At 43.4% G+C, this 25,497-nt stretch overlaps 2 protein-coding genes across 2 annotated transcripts; both read right to left on the bottom strand.

Moving 5' to 3' along the window:
- Positions 1 to 305: 305 nt before the first annotated feature.
- LOC124129371 (putative serine protease K12H4.7) lies at positions 306 to 14,314 on the bottom strand. The gene is made up of 10 exons (XM_048398053.1): positions 14,082 to 14,314; positions 10,666 to 10,844; positions 9,550 to 9,686; positions 8,274 to 8,369; positions 5,965 to 6,097; positions 5,511 to 5,622; positions 4,154 to 4,355; positions 2,887 to 2,980; positions 2,169 to 2,377; positions 306 to 849 (listed from the first exon to the last, which is right to left on the bottom strand). Exons 1-10 carry the CDS (start codon positions 14,277 to 14,279, stop codon positions 719 to 721), a joined length of 1,491 nt encoding a protein of 496 aa, XP_048254010.1. The 5' UTR covers positions 14,280 to 14,314; the 3' UTR covers positions 306 to 718.
- Positions 14,315 to 16,449: 2,135 nt separating this feature from the next.
- Positions 16,450 to 25,028, bottom strand: LOC124129594 (serine/threonine-protein phosphatase 6 regulatory ankyrin repeat subunit A-like). Its single transcript, XM_048398227.1, has 2 exons — positions 24,875 to 25,028; positions 16,450 to 19,660 (listed from the first exon to the last, which is right to left on the bottom strand). Exon 2 carries the CDS (start codon positions 19,559 to 19,561, stop codon positions 18,590 to 18,592), a length of 972 nt encoding a protein of 323 aa, XP_048254184.1. The 5' UTR covers positions 19,562 to 19,660; positions 24,875 to 25,028; the 3' UTR covers positions 16,450 to 18,589.
- Positions 25,029 to 25,497: the final 469 nt, after the last annotated feature.

The following is a 25,497-nucleotide window of genomic DNA, read 5'->3' as shown; positions in this document are numbered from 1 at the left end:
CACGACAGACAGACGGTGGCACAAATTAATAATTCCCAAGCAAAGATATGGCCCCCTGGTCACGGTTCATGGCTGTCTGGTACCCCCTGATGCCAATGACCTCTTGTAGTTTCCAGTGACGCCAGTTGTTGGTGGTGGACTTTGGTGGCTTCCCACGTGATGGTCATCTTCCCGAGGCAAGGGAGTTAACTGACTATAAAAGTGGGTTTCACCGAAGTTTTAAACGTCTGCATCACTTCGGGCTTTCCTCCCACATTAAGCTGATGCGCCGCGATACTACCGGAATACTGTAAAAAGCGGCATTAAACCCAACTCACTCACTCACTCACTCACTGAGGTAGTGATTCAAATTGTTTTTATTCCTAATGCAGGAAATTTTAAATTCCAGAAAACATCTGTGATAACTTCCTATCGTCGAAAACATATCCTGAAATACCTCGTCGGTGTGATACGAATTACATATTCTGTTATAAATACTAAAACATTTATTCTTGCAAAATTCACGTTTCTAAACAGTGGCACAAATGGTGGCACAAATGGTAATCAAAGTATAACCTCGACAGAATCTGAGGAAAATCAATTGTAATAACTATTTCAATGAGAAAATGAACGAAATCTTGACACGCAATTTGTATTTATTCGTTTATACTTTATATGACGTTATACTTGAATGATGGATATACCAGTTGACACATTGTGACTGCAGGGGTGTGGAACCTCATCCAACGATAGGAGCATTCCCAGACGATATCCACTGTCTAATGAGACGCCGGATATGGTTTCGTGCTTGCTTCAGCTGGACATTATCCATGGGTGAAGATTTGAATAGGTCTGCGACATGACCCACACCTGTTGCAGCGAATGAGTGAGTGAGTGATTATTCAACGGCGCCCCGTCACCAATGATGTGGATGGTGATTTACGGCAATCTCTTCGTGAACACATAATGCAACGAAGATCCATGAATGCTGTTTGACATTTGTCTTCCATTGGCTGGTATCGTGATTTATATATATATATATATATATATATATATATATATATATATATATATATATATACCCTTGAGTGAGTGAGTTGGGTTTAACGCCACTTTTAACAGTATCCCAGTTATATCGCGGCGTTATATACTCTTGAAAATCACATTTGTATACATACAAAAGTATTAATTTTTTTGGATATTTTTTTGTTGTAAATTTTTCGTAATTACATTTCCCATCATATTTTACATTTCAATGACATACATGGGGTGTGCATGGATTAATTGTTACTTTTAGCATAATTATGATAGCGAGATATAGTTCATTCCATATCGACCAAAGGTCAAATTAAAAAACAAAAACAAAAGTGCATTATGCGCATGTTTGTAGCATGGACAGATCATATATCATAGTTGAATAATAATAATATATGTAAAGAAGACCAGAAGGCATGATATTGTGAAATTCAAGACGTATCCAACATTCAACTGACTCGCTGCGATGTAACTCAAATACTGTTTTACTCTGATTTACTCGTGATGTATTTGTTTCCAAGCAAGAAAGGATACCATTATATATCTCTACAAATGTGTCAATGTATTTAACAATCACCATGTCCTTAGGCCACAGGTTGGGAAATCATAATGACGTACCTTGTATGACGTCGCAGTGACCATGGGAAATCATAATGACGTACCTTGTATGACGATCACAGGGGCCATGGGAAATCCTAATGACGCAACTTGTATTACGATCACAGACGCCATGGGAAATCCTAATGACGTAGCTTGTATGACGATCGCGGTGGCCATTGGAAATCCTAATGACGTACCTTGTTTGACGATCGCAGGTGCCATGGAAAATCCTAATTACGTACCCTGTATGACGTCGCAGTGGCTATGGGAAATCATAATGACGTACCTTGTATGACGTCGCAGTGACTATGGGAAATCATAATGACGTACCTTGTATGAAGATCACAGGGGCCATGGGAAATCCTAATGACGCAACTTGTATTACGATCACAGACGCCATGGGAAATCCTAATGACGTAGCTTGTATGACGTAGCAGTGGCTATGGGAAATCCTCATTAAGTACTTTGTATGACGATGGGAGTGGCTATCGGAAATCCTAATGAGGTGCCTTGTATGACGATCGCAGGTGCTATGGGAAATCCTAATGATGTACCTTGTATGACGATGACAGGGGCCTTTGGGTTTGGATCCTTGGTGAAACCATACTTGTGCCATGGATCATATGAGCCCTGGGTGTACACCACGTTGGTGGCCTGAATCCCTAGGCCTCCGTAGTCAACCAACATCTCCCGCTCGCCTCTGGTCAACAGGGTCACGTTGAATGCTGGACCAAAGTAGGCTTGGCAGACCCTCTCAACATAACTGTAACGTAAGAGTTTTAGATCTAGACAAATCACAATCTAAAGTTACTTGTCAACATTGTTACTTCATCAACATTGGGAGGTGGAACCAGTCGTCTTTGGCGTTGCAAAGACGCCAAGCAGAGTGTCCTCCCTTGTGCGTGTCAGAATCCAATGACTGTTGATTCGAATCCCATTCGCCCTGATAATGTTTCTCGGTTTGTCAGCACCATGCCCGTTTGAATAACCCATGTGTGAACCAGTGGAGATTCCAGGAACTGACACAACCCAGCAATATATGCATGTTGTAAGGGTAGACATAAATAAATGGTGTAGTCAGGCCCAGTAATTTGGATGATAGCGCGTTATTGTGCACTTACGGCGTAGGAAGTTGCTCACAATATCCACCACTGGTTTAACTGGCCCCACTCAATTATTTACAGGCCGCCGTTGTCTTTGTTCGTTTGATGGAGCTGGAATACTTCTGACTGCGTCGTAAAACACCAACATAAGGTTTGGATGACAACTTACTCTTCACTGATGACGTGTCCAAACGGCTGATTGTCAGACGTTGATGTGACGAAGGCTCCGAGCTGAGAGCACATTTGGTACATCCACTGGCGTCCTGCAAGGAAACGTTAACCTCATTTCTTCCCATTAACTTCCAGATATTATAAACTGTCCGCCAGTCTCGGGGGACATTGGCACTGGTACCCTCTCTGTTAGACAAGTTCATAAACCAACAGACCCGTTAAAATCCTGGGTGGAATAGGTCTTCAGCAACCCATGCTTGCCGTTAAAGGTGACTATGCTTGTCGTAAGAGGCGACTAACGGGATCGGGTGGTCAGGCTCGCTGACTTGGTTCATACATGTTATCGTATCCCAACTGCGTAGATCGATGCTCATGATGTCAATCACTGGATTATTAATAGCCCGCCGTCATATAGCTGGAATATTGGCGTTAAACAACAAACAAACAAATCATAAACCAACATACAGGGTACGTTAAACTATGTCACCCGGGGTACTGGTGCGAAACGAATTTATGTTATAAAAAACCTACTAATAATGCATGTAGTTGCATTAACTGAGTGAGTGAGTGAATATGGTTTTACAACGTTTTTAGCAGTATTCCAGTATTATAACGGCTTCACACATTGTACCCATGTCAGGAATTAAACCCCGGTCTTCAACTGACCATTTCAACAACTAAACATCATTAAATGTTATCTTTCCCCTGTATTATTTATGTCATTTGTTTTTTGCTTGATTTTTGCAAACTGTATTCAACAGGGAGCGCAGAATGACCAAGAGTGGGAGGTGTGGGGTTTGGGTGTCTGCGGGGGTGGAGTGTGGGGTGTGTGTGTGGGGGGTGTGGGTGGATTGAATCCAATCATCAAATGAAGGTGTAAGTACTGGTACCAAGTGGAGATGATGACCAAAGTTATCGGAGACGACTGCGATGACGTCGTCGGGAAACGGAACGTCGTTAGATCACTGAGCTGGTGATATACATGGAGATTACTACACGGGTGGCTGACAGATATCATTTATCTTACAAGCTATTTTAAAACGTATCTAGAGAATCAAAATGGGATTTCTCGCCCACAGGCGTTTCAGACAAGATGGATACATACGCTAATTATATAACGTAAGCTCCAGGGTGCCGTTGTACATAAAATCTTAGCGCTACGACTGTAGTAAGTCCATGTTAAGGTATGGGAGTTTCGATCACCTTAGCGCTTAGATCACTTTGTACAACGGTACCCTGGGAAATGAGCAGCAGGAAGTCGTTACCGTGAGCGATGTCTCCGCTCTTGAACGTCATGTTCTTGGCGTTGTTTACCATGAAGGTGAAGGTCACGTCGTTGCAAGGATCTCTGACATGTGTATAGTTGTTGTAGACGATTGCCTGATAGTCAGCCAGGCGGTGCAGGGGAGTTCCCCTGCTGGTGTCTGTCATAACCCGGCACATGGACGCTATAGAGAGGGGATCTGTCTACAACACAAGCAGATTGATTGATACACACGCGGCAAACTTACCCTGGCTAGATTACAGAATACCGTATACATTCTGTCATTTTGTGTACTTTTGTTTTGGGGTAATATTCAATGTTTTCGATGTTTATGAATAGCTTGATATTCAGTCTAACCATATTTAACCATACCAATACAAGCCGAGTCATGTTTTCTGGGTTTGGCTTCGTTACACTGTCACTTCCGGTTCGTTAGTAGGCTCAAACAAACATGGCGGACTGGTATTCGGTAGGTCCACCTTGACCTTAAGTGATTGAGTATAGTTTTACGCCGCTTTTAGCATTATTCAAACGATGTCAGGGCGAGCGACACCAGGTAATTAATGGGCGCCACACACTGTACGCAAATGGTGAATCGAACCCAGACTTTCGTCGGCGTGACGAGCGAACGCATTAACCACCAGGTTACGTCACCGACCCAGTAACCATACAAAAGTGAGTCTTTTAGAGATATGCTTCGTTACTATAACCAGCTCCATCCGAGAAAAGGGACCACCTATTCTTGTTGTGGTCGGCACTCTTCAGAAAAAAACAAGATAAAAAACCTCAGGATTTACGCCCCCCAAAATGAATGTGTTGTTGGGTCATCAAACATTGTTTGACCCTTCTGTTGGGGACAGACCAAGAAACATCATCAGTAGCATCCTTGATAGGGATAGTGGCAATATTGCTAAAAGCGGCGTAAAACCATGCTCACTTACTCACTCATGTCAATTACTACGCGCATTCTCCATCAGTTCCCAAAATTGCGTGAAGAAAATGCTTCCCAAAATCAGTTGTCCTTTCAAAGAATAAAATATACTCGTATCTGCTGAAAGAGTTGACTGAACAAATAAGATGTGGCACCCCCTCTATAAAAAAGCACCCTTCGAACCACCACACCACCACGTGGTTTCAATACAGTGAGTTTTGAACAGTGAGTGTTGGTGTATTTTCTCTGTTCACTTACCAAGTGAGTGAGTGAGTGAGTTTGGTTTTACGCAATATTCCAGCAATATCACGGCGGGGGACACCAGAAATGGGCTTCACACATTGTACCCATGTCGGGAATCGAACCCGGGTCTTCGGCGTGACGAGAAACGCTTTAACCACTAGGCTACCCGACCGCCCCCACTTACCAAGTACCCCATGTTATCGTTACTATACTGCGCTGTGTTAATGACAGGTGACAGCAGTCCATCCATCAGGTTCTCCACGTCCAGCTTGTCTGTGCGATCAAAAGCACACAGCCTAGAAACGTACAGAAAGGCAGTTCAGACATGAATGACAGACCAACAATATGATGATGAGAGCGACTTTGGGATTCGGACCGATTATCACAATGCTGGCATAACTAAGGGAGGCAACTCGGTGGAGCGACAAAGCTTGTCTTCACACAGTATGTATTAATCGACTGGTAAGGCATGGCAGTGTACCCAACGGCGTGAAACGTTGCTCCTAATAACAACCACTAGTTTGACTGACCTAGACTCTATTATTCACAGACGGTCTGGATATAGCTGTAATATAGCTGACTGCGGTGTAAAATGGTCTACCACGGGGAGATATAGAGGGGTATTGGATGACATCTACCTGAACAGTGACTGCAAGTGTTGGGCGCCAGTGTCAGTCTTGAGATGCTCCCTCACATCATTGAAGGCATCACCAACTGCCTGGTAACATCCGGGTACAGAGCGAAGAGATTCCCCGATACTTACTAGGAACTCTGAAAAACGTCCAGGTTATAGTATTAATACTTAACTTCCCCTTTAATAATCACACAAATATAACAAGACCTGTCACCTTGTCTCCCACTCATGATGTGTTAAGGAGAGCGAGGTATAAATTTAGGTATGTTTTGTTTAGTATCGCCTTTAATAGTTTTCCTTCAGTTAAACCACGCCATGTTAACTTTCACGGATGAAAACTAGCTGGTTTTGGACACATCCTAAACGTTGTGGACATGAACTAGCACTGTTGGACACATCCTAAACATGGCGGAAATGAACAAGCTGTGTTGGACACATCCTAAACGTTGCGGACATGAACTAGCTGTGTTGGACACGTCCTAAACATGGCGGACATGAACTAGCTGTGTTGGACATGACCTAAACGTTGTGGACATGAACTAGCTGTGTTGGACACATCCTAAACATGGCGGACATGAACTAGTTGTGTTGGACACATCCTAAACGTTGCGGACATGAACTAGCTGTGTTGGACATGACCTAAACGTTGCGGACATGAACTAGCTGTGTTGGACATGACCTAAACGTTGCGGACATGAACTAGCTGTGTTGGACATGACCTAAACGTTGCGGACATGAACTAGCAGTGTTGGACATGACCTAAACGTTGTGGACATGAACTAGCTGTGTTGGACAAATACTAAACGTTGCGGACATGCACTAGCTGTGTTGGACACATCCTAAACATGGCGGACATGAACTAGCTGTGTTGGTCACATCCTAAACGTTGCGGACATGAACTAGCTGTGTTGGACATGACCTAAACGTTGTGGACATGAACTAGCTGTGTTGGACACATCCTAAACATGGCGGACATGAACTAGTTGTGTTGGACACATCCTAAACGTTGCGGACATGAACTAGTTGTGTTGGACATGACCTAAACGTTGCGGACATGAACTAGCTGTGTTGGACATGACCTAAACGTTGTGGACATGAACTAGCTGTGTTGGACAAATACTAAACGTTGCGGACATGCACTAGCTGTGTTGGACACATCCTAAACGTTGCGGACATGAACTAGCTGCGTTGGACATGGCCTAAACGTTGTGGACATGAACTAGCTGTGTTGGACACATCCTAAACATGGCGGACATGAACTTGTTGTGTTGGACACATCCTAAACGTTGCGGACATGAACTAGTTGTGTTGGACATGACCTAAACGTTGCGGACATGAAATAGCTGTGTTGGACATGACCTAAACGTTGCGGACATGAACTAGCTGTGTTGGACATGACCTAAACGTTGCGGACATGAACTAGCTGTGTTGGACATGACCTAAACGTTGCGGACATGAACTAGCAGTGTTGGACATGACCTAAACGTTGTGGACATGAACTAGCTGTGTTGGACAAATACTAAACGTTGCGGACATGCACTAGCTGTGTTGGACACATCCTAAACGTTGCGGACATGAACTAGCTGCGTTGGACATGAACTAAACGTTGTGGACATGAACTAGCTGTGTTGGACAAATACTAAACGTTGCGGACATGAACTAGCTGTGATGGACACATCCTAAACGTTGTGGACATGAACTAGCTGTGTTGGACACATCCTAAACGTTGCGGACATGAACTAGCTGTGTTGGACAAATACTAAACGTTGCGGACATGAACACGTTGCGTTGGACACATCCTAAACGTTGCGGACATGAACTAGCTGTGTTGGACATGACCTAAACGTTGCGGACATGAACTAGCTGTGTTGGACACATCCTATACGTTGCGGACATGAACTAGCTGTGTTGGACACACCCTAAACGTTGCGGACATGAACTAGCTGTGTTGGACACATCCTATACGTTGCGGACATGAACTAGCTGTGTTGGACACAACCTAAACGTTGCGGACATGAACTAGCAGTGTTGGACATGACCTAAATGTAGTGGACATGACCTATATATGGCGCACAAGAACTATTTCAGAACAAAGTGAAAGAAGATTATCTTGGCTATCAAGTATTCATAGGTTATATCGTGTAAATGCATGGTTGATAGACGTCAGGTGAAGACTGCGTCATACACATAGGATCAAGGTAAGTTTTTAGCTTGATTGAGCAGCCTCCTCTTTTGAAAAAACCCCCAAAAGGTTTGATGATTTTACGAGTGAGTTTATTGTGTCTCACATACCTTTGTAAACATGAATCTCACCTGGAGAAAACACAGACACGCCAACAGGTGCACTGGATGCTAATGCCCCGGCAACCAGATGGGGGAACTTGTAGCGTAGGTAGGAGGACAACATACCTGCAACCAGAGATGAGGCCGAGTTCACATCATACGAGAGGCAACAGGGACATTGTGGGGTTCATATTCATCTTAATTGACCATATCATCACAGGGGCAAGAAAATAACAGCACACAGCAGACTTCGGATGAAAGAATTGTGTTTGGAGCCACAGTTAGAGAGATTCCAGTTTTACGCCCAAAGACAAAATGTAGGCACCTCTTACTTTGATTTCCAAACATATGTTGTAATCGTATCCTTTTTAAATTTTCACACGAAACACATTTGTTGTTTGTTGTTTACAAAGTGACATACTCCAATTCAAATACTTAAACCGAAAACGGTTTGGCTATAGTTATTTGGCTATCCTTACTATTCCTACCTCGGCGTCTCTGCATCAAATGGCAGGACCAAGTGCTTGTGACTGTCCGGAGGAACACACACTGTTCTCATGCAGGGTTTTCGATTAAATGTTACCCATTTGTCGAAAAATTCAAAAAAGTGTAGATCTTTACAAAAACCGCATAGAAGTTTGGTAGATATTGACTAACACGGCGACCTGTGCATAATCGAGTCTGTACCAGCCAAACAGGAGCTAACACCCAGGGCAGCCGGACGCTTGTCAGGTTACGTGAACATACAGTCGCGGAGCCTGACCATTCGTTTCCCAGTCGATCGAATCTTAAGACAACAATGAGATACTGGGAAACTACGGCGAATAGTATAAATTCATAAGGAGACAAAAGGTGTTTTTTTTAAGTGGGTTTTGCAACGTGACACCAAACACTCAATTTACGAATTGACCAAGTGGACCCACCTCCCTGATAAAATCCTGGATCCCCCCACTGTTTATAGATATCATATATCAAAAATACCCAGTGGGTAGTGCAGGATAGACTGGCCCCATGTCACCTATGCTGGCCGTAAAAGGTCTCTAACGTGGACGGCCAGGTCTTTTGGGTGACGCGCGTCATCGTACATGATACAGTTGGAATATTGCTAAGATCGGCCTTTAAGACCTTTCACTCACTGACATTAACGGACGATGGGGTAGCCTAGTGGTAAATGCGTTCACTTCTCAAGCCGGAGGTCCGGGTTTGATTCCCGCCAGGATTCCGTTTGTGGTGTTCCCCGCCAATAATTGCTGGATTATTAAAATCGACGTAAAACCCAATTCACTCTCTCACTCAAAAGTCCTACCTGAATAGGACCCTCCGAATGCGATCCACTTTGTGTCAGTGAGGTTGTGTTCCTTGTTTGCCGCTACTATGAAGGTGGCGAAGTCCTGCAAGGCTTGCTCTACAGTCAAGTACTGCAGGTTAGGTGTGCTCAGGTCGCTGGCAACACACAACACAAACACAAAAACATGGGTAAAGACAGAAATCAAATACACTATTGGAACAGGCTCGACGTAAACTGAAGAAGTTTTGAAATTTCGATTTGACCAAAACATTACAAACGTTATCAAAAAGTTACCAGGCAGAGAGCAGTCGCCGAAACACTGCAAACTTCCGGTCCAAACCCTTACTATGATACATGTAACATGTACCAGTATCAATACACCACCATCGAAAACCCATTTCTTATTTGTTTCATTTTTAGTCACCATCAAACTTAGGTGTATGCTGTCTTTTGCCCGGCAGTTTATGAACGTGTTTAAGACTTATCCTCTCCTCATAGGGGTCTGTTCCACACTGTGGGGCGGTCGGGTAGCCTAGTGGTTAAAGCGTTCGCTCGTCACGTCGAAGACCCCGTTCGATTCCCGACATGGGTAAAATGTGTGAAGCCCATTTCTGGTGTCCCCCGCCACGATATTGCTGGAATATTGCTAAAAGTGGCGAAAAACCATACTCACTCACTCACTCACTGTTGCACAATGTAAACTCAAGGCAATGGATTCAGATCTTTCAGCACAACTGGACATTGCCACTGGACTAATCTTTATTTTCAAATCAGACTTTTTATGAACCGTGAAGATCCGGGGTAGAATAGGTCTTCAGCAACCAATGTTTGCCATAACAGGCGACTGTGCTTGTTGTAAGAGGCGACTCACGGGATCGGGTGGCCAGGCTCGCTGATTTGGTTGATGCATGTCATCGTATCCCAATTGCATTGATCGATGCTCATGATATCAATCAGTGGATTGTCTGGCCCAGACTCGATTATTAACAGACCGCCGTCATATAGCTGGAATATTGCTGAGTGGGGCGTTATCTTGCCTCTTACGGTAAGCATGTGTTGCTGAAGACCTATTCTAACCCGGATGTTCACGGGTCCGCTGGGGAGTGATACTATTAACCAATGACAGGTACTGACGGTGTGGGGTGACTTTCGCCATAGTAACGATGTTCCACGGCAAAGCCTATGGCATGGTACGCCTGAATATAATCCATCCAGGCCCCCTCCTGCACGTACACCCCAAGGGCACCCTCTCCCCCGAGGGTCAGGAAGGCCGGACCGCCGGGCTTGTAGAACTTGTCGAAGACGTAGTATCTCTGAAACAGGCAATTAAATCAATAACTGGGATAACAAGCAATGAGACAGCTTTTCGGAAACGCAATGGTGCATTTGTGATATGGTAATTCGCCTTCAGCAATAATATGTTTCGTCGAAAATAAAAAATAATAATTTAAGAATAACCTTCTCTCACCTCTAAATATTGCCCAATGTCTAAATGTCTTCTACAGAAAGGTTGTAATCTACCCCCTGCACCCGTCCCCACTCGACACCACTCTTGACCAGCCAATACCCACCACAACCACCTGAAACAGATTTCAGGCAAAGAAGGGGCGCACTTTCTGATCACAAGTCAAGATACCAGTGTTAAATGGATAATGTGTGTGTGCTTGTCTCACTAAACGTGCCAGTAACAATTAGGATCGATGACATGCATCAAACCAAGTCAGCAAGCCTGACCACACGATCCCGTTAGTCGCCTATTACGACAACCATAGTCACCTTTTATGGCAAGCATGGGTTGCTGAAGACCTATTCTACCCCGGATCTTCACGGGTAAGCAGTAATGTTGAAATACGTTTACACTTCGTATACCCGTTGAGTGATAGTACGGTATGAATATTAAGTATGTTTCAAGAAGGTGGTACTTTCCGTTAAATAATAATTTCCTTGGTGATGCGGATATCATTTGATGTATATATGTGCTGTTTATATGTGTTTGTTTGTTTGTTTGTTGTTTAACGCCGCACTCAGCAACATTCCAGCTATGTGACGGTGGTGTGTAAATAATCAAGTCTGGACCAGACAATCCAGGCCTTGATAGCAGACAAAATACATCAGTGCATTCTTTTGATTTGTTGTTGTTGCTGTTGTTTGCTGTGTAACGACTCACACCGCATGTTTCAGCTGTATGTATTTATGTCTGTAAATAATCGAATCTGGACCTGACAATCCAGTGATTAATATATTTGAATCTCGATCTACGATGATATTCACTTGAATCACGCTGGCTTGCAGTGCACTTACCTGAAACATCGGCAACCTGGAACCCGTTTCACAAAGCCAATGTAGCAGTATGATTATTTTAATTCCTATACTGATTCCGACTGTCGTAGCTCTGTAGCACAACCCAAACGGTATTGACTTTTTTCCATTACACTCTTCAACAAAAGAAACGCACTGGTAGTATGTAGTTCATTGAACCTGACAAAAATCAGGTATTTAAATTGGATATATGTTATTGGTGGCCTGATATTCGACAAACGGTGCATTAAAACGCAGCCATTGTCGATTTTCAATGTCTTAAACAGCATTGTTTTAATTTCACACTCGTTCAAAACTGTCATGGAGGAAAACAGTAACGCAAAATGCACGTGCAACTTATGGCATTCGTAACTCGTGGTAGTGGCTATATAAAGGCAAGCATAAGCCAATAATTTGTTATTCAATTGTCAACATTGCTGATCGGAACATAGGACGTATCCAAAGTGAGGAATCGCAGTCTTCTGTTGCACGCCACTTCAACGTCCACCACAGCACCATTTGCCGCCTTTGGTACCGATACACACAGTTCAATTCCACTGCAGACCGTCCGGGAACCGCCCGACCAAGAATTACCACCCATGCACAGGGTCGGTACATTCGACTGTTCCACCTACGTCATCGGAATGCCACAGCTACGGAGACTGCAGGACGCATACCTGGTTTGAGGAGGATATCGGACCAGACTGTCAGGAACCATCTTCGCGAGGCTGGGATCCGACCTAGAAGACCAGCTATCGTCCCTGTCTTGCAACAGATCCATTGACAGCGACGCTTGCGTTGGTGCCATACCTTACAGCCTTAGGAATTTGAGAAACTGGAGACGAGTGTAGTTTAGCGATGAATCACGATTTCTGCTTCACCGGCGAGATGGAAGACGTGTTTATCGTCGTCGAAATGAGCGTTTTGCCCCACATTGTGTACGTGAATTCGACAATTTTGGTGACGGTAGTGTCATGGTGTGGGGTGCCATATCCTACACCACGAGATCTGACTTGGTTGTGGTTCAGGGAAATTTGACAGCAAATCGCTACATGAATCAAATTCTTCAATCTCACCTTCTTCCAATCATATGATCGCCAGAGGCAGCTGTTTCAACAAGACAACGCTGATGATAGACTACATCATAATGCCAACATGAATGTCTTGTCCTGGCCGTCGAGATCTCCAGATCTCATCCCAATCGAACTTCTCTGGGATGAACTCGATCTCCGTGTACGTCAACGTCAGAACACGCCGCAGACATTCCCATACCGCAGGACAGAATTCGTATACTTATCCACTCAGTGCCGAGGTGATGCAGAGCCGTGATTGCTGCCGGGGCGGTCACACGAAATACTGAGTTCAGCGCAACCTTGTGGCCTTATGTGACATGACAATGAACAGTTTTCAGTGCGTCTGTACAACGACAACATTTGTACAGCTCCAAATTTTGATATTTGTATCTATGATATTAAATTAAATATATCGACTTTATTAGGTACAATAAATTTACTACAAATCTACCTGTGCGTTCCTTTTTTTTTTAAGAGAGTATATGGTAAAGGCATACCATTAGATATGGCAAGATGCTGAGTACGTTAAATGTAACGCGATTTTAGTGAAATCACAACCTTCTAATTTATGATAGGCGTGAATCAGGAATTCGAATTCGTGATCAGCGGATCCTGACCTGGCTCAGAGACACAACTCTGCATTATGGAATTATGGCGCCTCACATCACATGGCCACGTGTGCCGAGATAAGTTATTCAAATTACACACATCATTTAAACCACTTTACACCGTAACATGTTAACTGACGGGCAAACTAAAGTATACACCCATGTTTGGTGGTGGCTAAAAATGAAACAAACAAGAAATGTTTTTTTCGATGGGGATGTGTTTAACACGGGTATCATGGTTGTGGTTTGGACCTTAAGATTGCGGTGTTTCGGCGTCTATTTTCATCCTACTAATAATAGTACTGTTTGGTCAAACCACATTTGAATTATACTCAGTTTTGTAAGACAATTTACATCAACCCTGTCAAAGGGAGAGTGAGTGAGTTTGGTTTTACGCCGCTTTTAGCAATATTACAGCAATATCACGGCGGGGGACACCAGAAATGGGCTTCACACATTGTACCCATGTCGGGATTCGAACCCGGGTCTTCGGCGTGACGAGCGAACGCTTTAACCACTAGGCTACCCGACCACCCCTGTCAAAGGGAGTACCTCAGGTGGTACACTCTACCTGTTTCCAGTAGCGATTGTCATCAACATTAAAGTGGTCCAGCTTCTGATGGATCCAGTATTCAGGTGATATCGTCGGAGGCGGCGTTGGAGCATCCCTTGATAACCGGTGGGAACCAAGGGATCTAACAGCATCTGCTACATTCGCTGGTAAGAAAATACCAATCCAAACAACGAACAAGAAATTGCCATATTCCATTCTCTCTTAAAGAAATCTCTCGAACTGCAATTCCAGTAACCATACTATGTTAATATGTAGAGGGGACAGCAGTGTGTATATTAACAGTCATTGCTTCTATTTACTTTAGATAATATCCTGATGTGAGAGTCTACCTACCTAGATACGCCGTGTTGTGTGTTACTGAGACACGCATGTGTACCAGTGAGTTGCCATGTACAGGGTAACATCACATTCCTAATTGGCTGGAACAACGATGCCCTCGTCAAACAAAACTATGGCATGTGGCAATTTAAAGGCTGACAAACATGGTACGTTTCTTAGCCTTGATTGATAACGTATAAACAGTCAGACGCAGGGTGGTATGAGAGTACTGTAATAGGGCCGGTTCATAATCTGTACACTTTTACACTGTGTAGCGTCCTATATTTGACTGAGGCGATGATTGAAATTGATGTTTCGCTGATCATAACCTGTGACAGTCTACACTGTGTAGCGTCCTAAATTTGACTGAGGCGATGATTGAAATTGATGTTTCGCAGGGTTATAACCTGTGACAGTCTACACTGTGTAGCGTCCTATATTTGACTGAGGCGGTGATGAAATTGATGTTTCGCAGGGTCATAACCTATGACAGTCTACACTGTGTAGCGTCCTATATTTGACTGAGGCGATGATTGAAATTGATGTTTCGCTGATCATAACCTGTGACAGTCTACACTGCGTTAGTCCCTCCATATCACGGATGAGGAATTCAGGAATGGGTGTCACACATTGTACCCATGTTGGGAAATGAACCCACAAGACAACCATAGCGCCCTCCTCTCTACATTCGAGCGCTGGTTTGTCTTGCTGTTGGCACCGACTGGAATAATTGTTTCTTTCTGTATAATTGTCGGTTCTGCCCTTCCCAGAACCGACAAACTGCGCATTATTTGCTTTATTGCTGTCAGCAATATGCCAGCTGTATGACGGCGATCTGTAAATTGTCGAGCCTGGGCCAGACAGTCCAGTGATTGACATTATGAGCAAGCATCTACGATTTGGAAACATATGTGCATCTAGGGTCTGGCCACCCGGTCTCGTTGGCAAGGGTTGCTGATGACAGATTCTCATCTGGATCTTCAACAGAGTTGGATCATAATCTGTGACAGCCAACACTCTGTAGCGTCCTATACTAGTATTTGTCTGAGGCGATGATGAAATTGATGTTTCGCTGATCATAATCTGTGATAGTCTACATTCTGTGGCGTCCTATACTAGTATTTGACTGAGGCGATGATGACATTAATGTTTCGCTGATCATAATCTGTGACAGTCAATGCTCTGTAGCGTCCTATACAAGTATTTGACTGAGGCGATGATGACATTAATGTTTCGCTGATCATAATCTGTGACAGTCAATGCTCTGTAGCGTCCTATACAAGTATTTGACTGAGGCGATGATTGAAATTGATGTTTCGCAGGGTCATAATATGTGACAGTCTACACTCTGTAGCGTCCTTTACTAGTATTTGACTGAGGCGATGATGAAATTGATGTTACGCTGATCATAATCTGTGACAGTCTACACTCTGTAGCATGCTATACTAGTGTTTGACTGGGGCGATGTTGACATTGGTAATTCGCTGATCATAATCTGTGACAGTCTACACTGTGTAGCGTCCTATATTTGACTGAGGTGATGATGAAATTGATGTTTCGCTGATCATAATCTGTGACAGTCGTCTACACTGTGTAGCGTCCTATACTAGTGTTTGACTGGGGCGATGATGACATTGATGTTTCGCTGATCATAATCTGTGATAGTCTACACTGTGTAGCGTCCTATATTTGACTGAGGCGATGATGACATTGATGTTTGGCTGATCATAATCTTTGAAGTCTATACTCTGTAGCGTCCTATACTAGTGTTTGACTGAGGCGATGATGAAATTGATGTTTCGCTGATCATAATCTGTGACAGTCTACACTGTGTAGCGTCCTATGTTTGAGTGATTATATAACTAGTGCCTAGTGCCTAGGCTGGTAACGCCTTCATAGGCATGTGATGTTTGACGTTTTCGAAGTGTTCTCAAGAATAGGTTCATAATTTCGGTTCCTCATGATCCCCTTACTACACATTACTTATATTTGACACGAGGCTAAACATGCAGCGGCAGCATTCAACATTAAAAACATGTGTCTTCTCATTATTATATTTTTTAATGATTGCATCGACCTTCCTCTGTTAAACATCTTCCTTTCATTTTCTAAATCAGTAATATGAGAAATATGTTATGGACACACTACTAAATTCATTGCATGCGTTTGTAAAAGCGTAAACAGTTTGCAGAAAAGAAGATGTTCCTTGCGCAACGCCGCGCTCAGCAATATTCAAGCTATATCGACAATCCACTGTGGACCGGACGATCCAGTGATTGATATTGTAAGCAAAGATCCACCCCGTCGGGGTACGATGACACGCAAGCAACTACGTATCTGGGCATGTCCACCCGATTCCTTATGTAGCCTCTCACGACCAGCATTGGTTGCTGGAGACCTAGCATCACTCCGAGTCCCCATACAGCTGGAACTAACTGCTTGTTTTTACTTCTAACGTTAAATACTACACTGTATGGATAGGAATCTGGTTAAGCTGCATATTGCATTACCTGTGCATTGCTAGAAGCGTCAGCATGTTTGCAGCATCTTTTAACAATATCAGAAATATATTTTCTTCAGTATCATAATTGCTCTGCACTGTTTTGAGCATCAGTTACACGTCAATGCAAGTACCATTAATATCAGCGTTGTGACGGATTCAATACTAAAATCAACGTTACCAATGTTAAGAGCAGCTATGCACTAAGGACACCTTTCGTTGGGCACTGATATCAATATTAGTCATAAATTTATGTCTCATCTGTGCATCAATATAGGCGTTAGTCTTGAATCGATATCAGACATAGCTATGACACGATATAAGGCTTAGAATGGTATCAATATCCGCCTTAGTGATGTATCAATATCAGCCTCAGAATGTATTAATATCCGCCTAAGCGATGTATCAATATCAGCCTCAGAATGTATCAATATCCGCCTTAGCGATGTATATCAATGTGTATAAATGTGTATCAATGTCAGCCTTAGATATGTATCATTATCAGCCTCAGATATGTATCATCATGAGCCTTAGATATGGATCAATGTCAGCATTAGACATGTATCAATATCAGCCTTAGACATGTATCAATATCAGCCTTAGAAATGTATCAATATCAGACTTAGACATGTACCAATATTAGCTTTAGAAATGTATCAATATCAGCCTTAGACATATATCAACGTCAGCCTTAGACATGTATCAATATCAGCCTTAGACATGTATCAATATCAGCCTTAGAAATGTATCAATATCAGTCCTAGACATGTATCAATATAAGCCTTTGACATGTATCAATATCAGCCTTTAAAATGAATCAATATCAGCCTTAGACATGTATCAATAACAGTCTTAGACATGTATCAATATCAGCCTTAGACATGTATCAATGTCAGCATTAGACATGTATCAATATAAGCCTTAGACATGTATCAATATAAACCTTCGGCATGTTTCAATAACAGTCTTAGACATGTATCAGTATAAGCCTTGGACATTATCAATATCAGCATTAGACATTTATCAATATCAGCCTAAGACATGTATAAATGTCAGCCTTAGACATGTGTCAATATCAGCCTTAGACATGTATCAATATCAGCCTTAGACATATATCAATATGAGTCTTAGACATGTATCAATATCAGCCTTAGACATGTATCAATATCAGCCTTAGACATGTATCAATAACAGTCTTAGACATGTATCAATATCAGCCTTAGACATGTATTAATATCAGCCTTAAACATGTATCAATATCAGCCTTAGACATGTATCAATATAAGCCTTAGACATGTATTAATATCAGCCTTGGACATTATCAATATCAACCTTAGACATGTATCAATAGCACTAGACATGTATCAATGTCAGCCTTATCCATGTACCAATATCAATTGTGGCTCTGATTCAATATGAATGTCACCCATGCATGAATACCAGCCAGAGCGTCACCGTTATCCGTAGTCAGGTATCAATATTAGCATCATATGTGCATCAATAGCAGCAGCAGCAGCAACAGCTGTGCATCAATTCCAGCCCTAGCTAGACATAAATCAATACCACCGTTATGTATTTTGCATTTACAATTTCCAGATGTCCTTGTCAATAAGGACACCCATTACATTCAAACCACCAACAACACATAATGGGGACCTCGTGTCCCACAATTGTGCACAGTGGCAGATTAAAAAGTACTCGCACATTCCTTTGGCCTCAATGTGTTCAATAATACGTTAACACAGTCCTTATATCCCTTGTATGTAGCTCTGTGCAGAGGTGTGTCACCTCTCTTGTTCTTCACTCTAAGATCAGCCCCAGCTTGAAGTAGCGTCTCAATGTTTTCCGCAGAGCCCTGTTCCGCTGCTCTGTGTAGAGGCGTGTCGCCTCTATCGTCCTGTACGTTTACATCTATTGAGGTACCAGAACTTCCATCCCACCACTTTGTCTCATCTCCAGGTAACATGTTACTGTCATCCATCCTTTGTTCCAGCATCAGCTTAAGGCATTCATGGGAATTTCTTCCGGCTCTGTGAAGTGGCGTTGAACCCCTCATGTTCTGAATATTTGCATCCGCTCCAGCCTTCAACAACTCATCTACACACCTACAATGGCCCCTCCCTGCGGCTTTGTGGAGTGGTGTGTTACCTATCGTATTCTGGACGTTAACTTCACCCATGTCCTTCAGCAATGCAGCGACACATTCTGGAACTCCCATCTCGGCTGCTGAATGGAAAGCTGTGTTGCCTGCCATGTTCTTTAGGTATCGGCTAGCGCCTGCTGCCAGCAGTACGTTTATATACTCAACTGACCGCCTCTTGGCACCTCGGTGAAGTGCTGTGTTTCCCACGTTGTTCCGTTCGTTCACCTTCGCTCCGAATTTTATTAACAGCCTTATTGAGTTTGTTGACCCTCTCTCGCTAGCTATGTGAAGTGGTGTGTCGCCAGCATTGTTCTTCAGATCCACGTCAGCTCCAGCTTCAAGTAGGAGCTCTACGCAGTCCACAGATCGTCTTCCCGCTGCCTTGTGGAGTGGCGTGTCACCGCTGCTGTTCTGAGCGTTCACATTAGCTCGAGACTTCAACAAGATCTCAACGTTATATTCAGACCCATACTCGGCCGCTATGTGAAGAGGTGTGTCACCTTTATTTGTATACATGATAGCACAACCATTAGATCGCTTTATAACGGATCTTTTTCCCAAGGGGCCACTGCTCTTGTTGTTCTGCTGAGTCTGTTCCCGCCAATACGTCTGTATCTGGAAATACACAAAATGTTATTGGAGTACCCTTGAGACATCTAGAGATGCTATTACATATTTCCGTTACAATTTCATACATGCGTTAAAAAAACAACTACATATTTCCTGAGACGGTCATGCGTACGTCATGAGACGCGTGTGAATATGTCGTAGCTTCTTCAAACGTACGCTATGATACGCTATTGTATATCTCGTAACACCTTCATACGTACGCCATAAGACTCTCTTGCATATCTAGTTACACCTCCATACGTACGCCGTAAGACTCTATTGCATATGTCGTAACACCTTCATACGTACGCCATAAGACTCTCTTGCATATCTAGTTACACCTTCATACGTACGCCGTAGGACTCTATTGTATATATCGTTACACCTTTATACGTACGTCGTGAGATTAAATTGCATACCTCGTACACGTTCGAACGTACGCCATAAGACTCTATTGCATATCTCGTAACACCTTCATACATTCGTCATGAGATTAAATTGCATACCTCGTACACGTTCATACGTACGCCATAAGACTCTATTGCATATCTCGTAACACCTTCATACGTACGCCATAAGACTCTATTGCATATCTCGTAACACCTCCATACGTACCCCATGAGACTCTATTGCATATCTCGTAACACCTTCATACGTACGCCATAAGACTCTATTGCATATGTCGTAACACCTTCATACGTACGCCATAAGACTATATTGCATATCTCGTAACACCTCCATACGTACACCATGAGACTCTATTGCATATGTCGTAACACCTTCATACGTACCCCATGAGACTCTATTGCATATCTCGTAACACCTTCATACGTACGCCATAAGACTCTATTGCATATCTAGTTACACCTCCATACGTACGCCATAAGACTCTATTGCATATGTCGTAACACCTTCATACGTACGCCATAAGACTGTATTGCATATGTCGTAACACCTTCATACGTACGCCATAAGACTCTTTTGCATATGTCGTAACACCTTCATACGTACGCCATAAGACTCTATTGCATATCTCGTAACACCTTCATACGTACGCCATAAGACTCTTTTGCATATCTCGTAACACCTTCATACGTACGCCATAAGACTCTATTGCATATCTAGTTACACCTCCATACGTACGCCATAAGACTCTATTGCATATGTCGTAACACCTTCATACGTACGCCATAAGACTATATTGCATATCTCGTAACACCTCCATACGTACACCATGAGACTCTATTGCATATGTCGTAACACCTTCATACGTTCGTCATGAGATTAAATTGCATATCTCGTACACGTTCATACGTACGCCATAAGACTCTATTGCATATGTCGTAACACCTTTATACGTACGCCATAAGACTCTATTGCATATCTCGTAACACCTCCATACGTACCCCATGAGACTCTATTGCAGATGTCGTAACTCCTCCATACGTACGCCATAAGACTCTATTGCATATGTCGTAACACCTTCATACGTACGCCATAAGACTCTATTGCATATGTCGTAACACCTTCATACGTCCGCCATAAGACTGTATTGCATATCTCGTAATACCTTCATACATACGCCATAAGACTCTTTTGCATATGTCGTAACACCTTCATACGTACGCCATAAGACTCTATTGCATATCTAGTTACACCTCCATACGTACGCCATAAGACTCTATTGCATATGTCGTAACACCTTCATACGTACGCCATAAGACTCTATTGCATATCTCGTAACACCTCCATACGTACCCCATGAGACTCTATTGCATATGTCGTAACACCTCCATACGTACGCCATAAGACTCTATTGCATATGTCGTAACACCTTCATACGTCCGCCATAAGACTGTATTGCATATCTCGTAATACCTTCATACATACGCCATAAGACTCTTTTGCATATGTCGTAACACCTTCATACGTACGCCATAAGACTCTATTGCATATCTAGTTACACCTCCATACGTACGCCATAAGACTCTATTGCATATGTCGTAACACCTTCATACGTACGCCATAAGACTATATTGCATATCTCGTAACACCGCCATACGTACACCATGAGACTCTATTGCATATGTCGTAACACCTTCATACGTTCGTCATGAGATTAAATTGCATACCTCGTACACCTTCATACGTACGCCATAAGACTGTATTGCATATCTCGTAACACCTCCATACGTACCCCATGAGACTCTATTGCATATCTTGTAACACCTTCATACGTACGCCATAAGACTATATTGCATATCTCGTAACACCTTCATACGTCCGCCATGAGACTCTATTGCATATCTAGTTACACCTCCATGCGTACGCCATAAGACTCTCTTGCATATGTCGTAACACCTTCATACGTACGCTATAAGACTCTATTGCATATGTCGTAACACCTCCATACGTACGCCATAAGACTCTATTGCATATGTCGTAACACCTTCATACGTACGCCATAAGACTCTATTGCATATGTCGTAACACCTTCATACGTACGCCATAAGACTGTATTGCATATCTCGTAACATCTTCATACGTACGCCATAATACTCTATTGCATATGTCGTAACACCTTCATACGTACGCCATAAGACTCTATTGCATTTCTCGTAACACCTTCATACGTACGCCATAAGACGCTCTGGAACACGTACAGTAGACGTTCGTAGATCAAGACATGGATTTCGTGTTACCGCTCAGTATAAACAAAAGTCTGTAATCGCGTTTAGTCATCCCCGGCACGGTAAGCAGATACATAATATCGATAAGACGTTTAGGGTCGCTTGTCACAGCAAGGGTAGATGATAGAGTGCTGTCACAGGGAGTATCCCCCGGGGGTGCATTCTTTAAGCTTCTGGACTGCCACAGGTCTCCCAGGTGTTTGGGGCTGTGCCGATATGTCAAGGGTAAAAATCAACAGTGATTTGTATATTTTATGGGTGTAGTAGGTTCATGTCATGTCGGGGCGGTCGGGTAGCCTAGTGGTTAAAGCGTTCGCTCGTCACGCCGAAGACCCGGGTTCGATTCCCGACATGGGTACAATATGTGAAACCTATTTCTGGTGTCCCCCGCCGTGATATTGCTTGATTATTGCTAAAAGCGACGCAAAACCATACCCACTCACTCACTCACTCTGATGTTAAGCTTTTATTTGCAGAAATTATAATGAATTCAAAATGTCAGGTCAATTACTACGCGCTTTCTCCATTCTGACATATGAGTGTTTGTTTGTTTGCTGTTTAAAGCTGCGCTCAGCAATATTCCAGCTACAGGAGTGAGGGCGGTGTGTAAATACTCGAGCCTGGACCTGATGTCATGAACATCGATCTACTCAATTGAGATTCTCGTACAATAACATGCATCAACCAAGTGAGCGAGCCCGACCAACCGATCCCGTTGGTTGCCTCTTACGACAAGCATCGTCGCCTTTTATCGCAAGGATGCATGATATTCTTTTTCGGGAGGGACTATTTTCTGTCATTCATTAACGGCATGTGGTGGTTTTACAGGTATTCTGTTCTTCTTCGTGGTCTAGTGGATAGAGCGTCTCTCGCAGTCAGCATACAGTATACTGTCACTATACTATATATATATATGGGTGTGTGTGTGTGTGTGTGTATACACTTCGGTACATAATACCAATACTCCCGAACGCGATGTTCTACCCCATTTCACCTTAATCCTACCATGTTATATTTTAGTATATATTGTGGAAACCGGGTCAATCCGTTCTGGATGAGTGGACGTAGTGCATATAGCCCAAAGCCTGCTCTCGCAACAACGTAAAAACAAGTCGGCCTATTGTGAAATTACCTTCACTGAGAATTGTAGGGTCCCCCGGGTGCATTGACTTTCTCCTTCCCCTCATGACCCCGACCCCTCGTACACATAGGACCAGATATTCTCTGTAAACATACTTGCCCCTTCCCAAACAAGCACAGTCACACGACACACATGACCCCCCCCCCCCCCCCCCCCCACACACACACACACACACACGCACACACAAGGAAAGACACACGACACACAGCACACTTTCCCCCCCACACACAAACACAGAAACACAGCACACTTTCCCTTCCCACACACACAGACACATCACACACACGCCATTTTCCCTCCACACACAAGGACAGACACACGACACACATGACATCCCCCCCCCCCCCACACACACACACACAAGGACAGACACACGACAAACAGCACACTTTCCCTTCCCACACACAAGGACAGACACACGACACACATGACATCCCCCCACACACACACACACACACAAGGACAGACACACGACACACATCAGACTTTCCCTTCCCACACACAAGGACAGACACACGACACACATTACACTATACCTCCACACACAAGGACAGACACACGACACACATGACACTATACCTCCACACACAAGGACAGACACACGACACACATGACATCCCCCCCCCCCCACACACACACACACACACAAACACACACACAAGGACAGACACACGACACACAGCACACTTTCCCTACACACAGAAACACAACACACAGCACACTTTCCCTTCACACACAAGCACAGACACACGACACACATGACACTTTCTCATTAACACACAAGCACAAAGACACAACACAGAGCACACTTTCCCCACACACAAGCACAGAAACATGCCACACAGTAAACATGAAACATTCCCTCCGCACACAAGCACAGACACATTCCATACATGACGTTTTCCCTCCAAACACTAACACAGAAACATGCCACACATGACGTTTGTCCTCTACACACAAGCACAGAAACATGCCACACAGTAAACATGAAACATTCCCTCGGAACACAAGCACAGAAACATTCCATACGTGGTGTTTTCCCTCCAAACACTAACACAGAAACATTCCATACATGACGTTTGTCCTCTACACACAAGCACAGAAACATGCCACACAGTAAACATGAAACATTCCCTCCGCACACAAGCACAGAAACATTCCATACGTGATGTTTTCCCTCCAAACACTAACACAGAAACATGCCATACATGACGTTTGTCCTCCACACACAAGCCCAGCAACACGACACACATAACCACCTGTCACCTCCAGTGACAACAGCGGCAATGAGATCTGAGATCACCCAACCTACTTTTGTCGATCATCGAGCATCACTGCATCACCCAACACTGACACAACTAAACAAAGTACATCAACTAACCGACATACCTGTATAGCTAATGACAGTGACAGTCCGTCTCTGGCGAGTTGACTCCCACAGGCATCAGCAAGGCGTCTTGCGTCGACTACAGCCACGTACGCACATGATAACAGTCATACCGTGACAGTCGACGAGAGGTCTATATGGTTCACATACGTTATGAATGCTGAATAGACGTTTTCTGTAACGCCCTGTCATACTATCTAGAACATAGCGTGGATTGTGTGTAATCGCTAAACCGGTTACATTCCACGCAGCTGTCAACGGCGCTCATATGTCTCGACAATGACAAGATAGCTGAATGCCTGTATGAAAGCCCTTGTGTTGTAAATACTGCCTTGTGTAATGCAGCTTGATACAACATGGCAATATTACTATGAAGGCACATGCAGGGACAAGTAAGGACATATTGGGACATATAGGGAATGCATGTTGTTTAACGCCGCTGTCAGAATTGCTCCGATGTATCGAGTCTGGAATGAGGAACAAGCGGCTGGCGTCATGATCAACAATCTACGGCGTCGGGACATATTGAAAGGGATATATCCATGATACACAAAAATGATTCTCATATTATCATTGTATATTTTTTTTACATTGCTTATTATTGCAGTATTATTTAAGAAATGAC

The sequence above is a fragment of the Haliotis rufescens genome, unplaced genomic scaffold, assembly GCF_023055435.1.
Source record: "Haliotis rufescens isolate VD_foot unplaced genomic scaffold, xgHalRufe1.0.p SCAF_18, whole genome shotgun sequence".
Taxonomy (NCBI): domain Eukaryota; kingdom Metazoa; phylum Mollusca; class Gastropoda; order Lepetellida; family Haliotidae; genus Haliotis; species Haliotis rufescens.
The sequence above is the reverse complement of the archived record's forward strand: the minus strand, read 5'-3'. Positions and strand labels throughout refer to the sequence as shown.